Source organism: Trichechus manatus, unplaced genomic scaffold (assembly GCF_000243295.1).
Source record: "Trichechus manatus latirostris isolate Lorelei unplaced genomic scaffold, TriManLat1.0 scaffold00236, whole genome shotgun sequence".
NCBI classification, from domain to species: Eukaryota; Metazoa; Chordata; class Mammalia; order Sirenia; family Trichechidae; genus Trichechus; species Trichechus manatus.
This window is the reverse complement of record NW_004444172.1, coordinates 487,338-493,373: the sequence shown is the minus strand read 5'-3', so window position 1 is coordinate 493,373 and position 6,036 is coordinate 487,338. Positions and strand designations below refer to the sequence as shown.

Sequence of the window (6,036 nt, the reverse complement as noted above, 5' to 3'; positions counted from 1 at the left end):
AACAATAATAATAGTATTTGGATCATAACAGTACTAAGTAACTGTTAATAATAATAATAACATATAACAATAATAATAGTCTTTTATAAATGCCAGTTCTTCTTCATGGCATTTTACTTATATTAAAAGATTTAATTCACATATCAACCCTAAATGTTAGTATAGTTGTTAGCCATTTTACAGATGAACAAATTGATAAGGTAAGATTAATTACCTTGCATGAATCCATCACACAGCTCTATGTTGTTGGAGCTATAAATCATTTCCAATCCATCAGGGAAATACTATTCTTTAAGTGTGGCATGAGTCCCTGGTGGTGCAGTGGTTAAGCGCTCAGCTGTCAACCAAAAGGTCAGAGGTTTAAACCTAGCAGCTGCTCTATGGGAGAAAGACATGGCAGTCTGCTTCTGTAAAGATCTACAGTCTTGGAAATTCTATTGGGCAATTCTACTCTGTCCTATAGAGTGGCTATGAGTTGGAATGAACTCCCTTGCAAAGGATTTTTCTTTTGTTTTTTTTTAACCACAACACCATACTTCTGCTCTGCTTAGTGGACAAGATGCAAATCTATTAGGATGGAGAGATGAAAAGCAGGGTGAGGCAAGAGGCGCCTGGGATGCGAAATTTAAAGAGGCACTCACTTTCAGGATTGTGCAACTGCAAGGATGGCCCTGATGCCTCCTGAAATTATGGGCCTTAGGAGCCTCACTGACTAGCCTTTGTCTTGGCCCTGATCAAAGGGAATAGTGGGAAAAATAATTATCAACCAAGGAACTTAAAAGCATTTGATCAAAATCCAATTTTACTAGGCAATCTGTTAAATCCTAGAGCTACAGGTTTAAAGAACATACTATCATAATCATAATTATAGAGCCATAACTAATAAGGAAACAGTTTAAAATTGGTAGGTAGGTGATAGATTTTGGCAGTATTATATCATTTAATTCTCACAAACAAAGAAGCAAACCTTAGAAACTTGAAATAATTGTTTAATGTCACACAGATAATACAGGCATACCTTGGACATGTTGTGGGTTCAGTTCCAGATTACTACAATAAAGCGAATATGGCAATAAAGCAAGTCACATGAAGTTTTTGCTTTTCCAGGGCATATAAAAGTTATTTTATGCTATACTGTATTCTATTAAGTGTTTAATAGCATTATGTCTAAAAAAACAATGCAAATAATTTAATTAAAAGATACTTTATTGCTGATAAATGCCAACCAACATCTAAGCCTTCAACACTTTGCAATCTTTTTGCTGATAGAGGATCTTGCACAATGTTGATGGTGGCCGACTGATCATCAGGGTGATGGTTGCTGAAGGTTGGGGTGGCTGTGGCAATTTCTTAAAATAAGACAACAGTGAAGTTTGCCACATCAATTGACTCTTCCTTTCACGAAAAGTTTCTCCATAGCATGCAGTGCTGTTTGACAGCATGTTACCCACAGTAGAACTTCTTTCAAAATTGGAGTCAATCCTCTCAAACCCTGGTGCTGCTTTATCAACTAAGTTTATGTAATATTTTAAATCTTCAACAATGTTCACAGCATCTTCACCAGGAGTAGAGTCCATCTTAGGAAAGCACTTTCTTTGCTCATCTCTAAGAAGTAACTCCTCATCCATTAAAGTTCTATCATGAGATAGCAGCAATTCAGTCACATCTTCAGCCTCCACTTCTAATTCTAGTTCTCTTACTATTTCCACCACGTCTACAGTTATTTCCTCCACTGAAGTCTTGAACCCCTCAAAATCATCCTTGAGGGTTAGAATCAACATCTTCCAAATTCCTGTTAATATTGATATTTTGACCTCCTCCCATGAATCATGAATGTTTCTAATATCATCTAGAATGATGAAGTCTTTCTGGAATATTTTCAATTTACTTTTCCTAGATCCAATCAGAGGAATCACTGTCTATGGAAGCTATAGTTTTACAAAATGTATTTCTTAAATACTAAAACTTGAACATGGAAATTACTCCTTGATCCATGGGATGCAGAATGGATATTGTATTGGCAGGCATGAAAACATCAATCTCCTTGTATATCTCCATCAGAGCTCCTGGGTGACCATGTGCATTATCAAATAGCAGTAATATTTTGAAAGGAATTTTTTTTTCCTGAGCAATAGATCTGTAACAGTGATCTTAAAATATTTAGTAAACCATGTGGTAAACACATGTGCTGTCATCCAGGCTTTGTTGTTCCATTTACAGAGCACAGGCAGAGTAGATTTACCCATATTCTTAAGGGATCTAGATTTTTGGAATGGTAAATGAGCGTTGGCTTCAACTTAAAATCACCAGCGGCATTATCCCCTAACAGGAGACTCAGTCTGTCCTTTGAAGCTTTGAAGTCAGACATGGACTTTCCTCTCTAGCTGTGAAAGTCCTAGATGGCATCTTCTTCCAATATAAGGCTGTTTTGTCTACATTGAAAATCTGTTGTGTAGTGTAGCCACCTTCATTAATTCTCTTAGCTGGATCTTCTGGATAACTTGCTGCAGCTTCTACATCAGCACTTGCTGTTGCCCCTTGCTCTTTTGTGTTATGGAGATGGCTTCTTTCCTTGAACCTCATGAACCACCCTCTGCTAGCTTCAAAAGTTTCTTCTGCAGCTTTCTCACCTTTCTCAGCCTTCATAGAATTGAAGAGAGTTAGGGCCTTGCTCTGGATTAGGCTCTGGTTTAAGGGAATGTTGTGGCTTGTTTGATCTATACAGACCACTAAAATATCATCCTTATCAGCAATAAGTCTGTTTCACTTTCTTATTGTTGATGCTTTAGCTGGAGGAGCACTTTTAATTTCCTTCCAGAACTTTTCCTTAGCATTCACAGCTTGACTACGGTTTACTGCTAGAGTACTTGCTTTAGGCCTATCTCAGCTTTCAACATGCCTTCCTCACTAAGCTTAATCATTTCTAGCTTTTGATATTACATGAGAGAATTGAGACACTTTGTTTCACTTGAACACTTAGAGGTTTTTGTAGGGTTATTAATTGGCCTAATTTCAATATTGTCATAGCTCAGGGAATAGGGAGGCTCTAGGAGAGGGAGAGAGTTGGGGGAATGGTTGGCCAGTGGAGCAGCCAGTACACAAACAATATCGATCGATTAAGTTTGCCGTCTTGCATGGGTGTGGTTCATGGCACCCCAAAGCAATTACAACAGTAACATCAAATATCACTGATTACAGGTCACCATAACAGATATAATAACAACGAAATATTTTGAAATACTGCGAGAATTACCCAAATGTGACACAAAGACAGGAAGTGAGCACATGCTGTTGGAGAAATGCCACCAACAGAGTTGCTAGATGCAGGTTGCTATAAACCTTCAACCTGTTAAAAAAAAAAAAAAAAGTAATATCTTTGAAGTACTATAAAGCAAAGTATAAGAAAATGATGTATGCCTGTAAATCATGGAGGTAAGAGTCATACTCAAGTCCATTAAAAAGGAAAAATAGATACTGAATTGCAGTCACAAAACCTATGTGCATTTGGTCGAATTATCCACTCTAAGTGAGTCTAAATATCCTTATATCTAAAGAAAAGTGAGGTTAGAAACAGTTGTCTAAAGTGTTGTTTTTTGAGGAACAACAAAAATAAAGGTGAGTACACACAGCACAATGGGCATAACATAACAGCTAATATCTTTTTTCTTCCTGACCCATACCCACACACACTGGTAAAAAAATACCTTCCATGCTATCATAGTTTTCTCAGGGTGACTACATTTATTGTTCTTATTTGAATCAGTGTTCCCAGGCTAATTTCCCTGAATAAAATCCTATTATCTTACCCACTTAATATCCTGCAAAAAGATACCTGTTTTATTCCCCTATGTAAAATGAAATACTCTCACAATTTGCTTTCTAAACTACCTAATATGAACTGAATAATAGGAATGTATAGGCTTAAAATCATCAAGTAATGGAAGAATGAAGTGTTGAAATGGGCAGTTGAAAATGTATGTTAGAAGAGAGTTTCTTACATAGTGTTTGAGAGGTTTCACTGGAAAATACATAGGGAAGTACAATAGGTTAGTTAAGACATGCAATTAATTTACACTGAGACTAGATGGAAAGCTGAGGGCTCATCTCCAGCAGTTGTCAATAGCTCCAGTGCCTGTGCTGAGTCAGGGATAGCTTGATCTATCTGGGTTGTGCTCCAAAAAGTATAGCGAAATGATCTTAGAGTAAATGTTAGGTCACTGTTTACTGTGATATAACAGAAGGATGTGGGACATATATAAATATTATCATTCTTAAAATGCAAACAATTGTTGTGGTCATAAAATCCAATCCGGACACCTCAATATAATTTAGGGAAGAGAAGAGATACAGGAAGGTAAAAGGAAATGCACATGTAAATTTACCTTTTCCACAGATGAATCATCAAGAAAAACGACCAGAAGATAATCTAACTGAACTGATGGAATTTGTTCTTTTAGGCTTTGCTGATATGCCTCATCTCCAATGGTTTCTTTCTGGATTATTTTTAATCATCTATATCATTATCCTGATGAGCAATGGGACCACATTTCTAACAACAAAAATGGATCCTGCTCTCCAGAGCCCTATGTATTTCTTCCTGTCAAATTTTTCCTTCTTGGAGGTCTGCTATGTATCAACTACTCTCCCCAGAATGCTGATGAATCTTGGGACTCAGAGAAGAAGAATTTCGTTAGTTGCCTGTGATACACAGATGTGCTTTGTTCTTATGTTTGGAGGCACTGAGTGTTTACTCCTGGCAGTGACGGCCTATGACGGCTATGTGGTCATTTGTAACCCTCTGCACTATCCTCTAGTTATGAACCACAGAGTCTGTATCCAGTTGGTTTCTGGCTCCTGGACCATTGGAACCCCCATTATGATAGGGCAGACATATCAGATTTTCTTTCTGCCGTTTTGTGGATCTAACCAAATTAACCACTTTTTCTGTGACATTCCCCCAATACTCAAGCTGGCTTGCGGGGACACCTTTGTAAATGAGATGTTTGTCTACATAGTTTCTGTGTTATTTGTCATGGTTCCATTTCTGTTGATACTTGGCTCCTACAGTAAAATCATCTCCATCATCCTGAAGTTGCCATCAGCCACAAGTCAAGCTAAAGCCTTCTCCACCTGTTGATCTCATCTGACGGTTGTGGTGTTATTTTTTGGATCAGGTATTATTACATACTTAAGACCAACACCAGACACTCAGAAAGAGCTGGCAATGTGTTTTCTCTTTTCTACACTGTCCTTACTCCTATGTTTAATCCCTTGATATATAGTCTAAGGAACAAGAATGTCATAATGGCACTGAGAAAATTGCTATGTAAGTAATTCACTTAACAGAAGAATGAATTAAATGTATAAGAATTGCTCTCTTTCATATTTTTAATCAAATTTCAAAAGATGTATACTTTTAATTACATCTTGTATTATGGATTGATTGTGTCCTCAAAAAATGTGTCAATTTGGCTATGCTATGATTCCCAGCACTGTGCCATTTCCCGTCATTTTGTCATTTGAGTGAATCCAATAGAAGTCAATGGATTTTGTTTTGTGATTTTCCTATGTGTTGTAAATCCTACCTTTTTGATGTTAATGAGGCAAGATTAGAGACAGTTATGTTAATGAAGCAGGACTCAAATCACAACTTTAGGTTGTATTTTGAGTAGATTGCTTTTGAGATATAAAAGAGAGAAGCTAACAGAGAGACAGGGGGACCTCATACCACCAAGAAGTATGAACCAGGAGGGGAGCCTGTCCTTTGGACCTGGGTTCCCTAAGCAGAGAAGCTCCTAGACCAAGCTCCTAGACCTTAAGACAAGGACCTTCCCCCAGAGCCTACAGAGAGAGCAAGCTTCTCCTGGAGCTGTCACCTGGAATTTGGAATTCTAGCCTCCTAGACTGTGAGAATAAATTTACATTTGTTGAGCTATACACTTGTGGTGTTTCTGTTATAGTAGCCCTAGATTACTAAGACACCTTGTCTCTCCATACAGTGACAGTTATTTCCAAGTTTAAAATCACTTTTAATGT

The 6,036-nt window shown here is 37.5% G+C and overlaps 1 protein-coding gene across 1 annotated transcript; it reads left to right on the top strand.

The window, feature by feature from the left end:
* The first annotated feature begins 4,393 nt into the window (after positions 1 to 4,393).
* LOC101344086 (olfactory receptor 10AG1-like) lies at positions 4,394 to 5,137 on the top strand. Its single transcript, XM_023743133.1, has one exon. The coding sequence runs from the start codon at positions 4,394 to 4,396 to the stop codon at positions 5,135 to 5,137; it is 744 nt and encodes a 247-aa protein (XP_023598901.1).
* Positions 5,138 to 6,036: the final 899 nt, after the last annotated feature.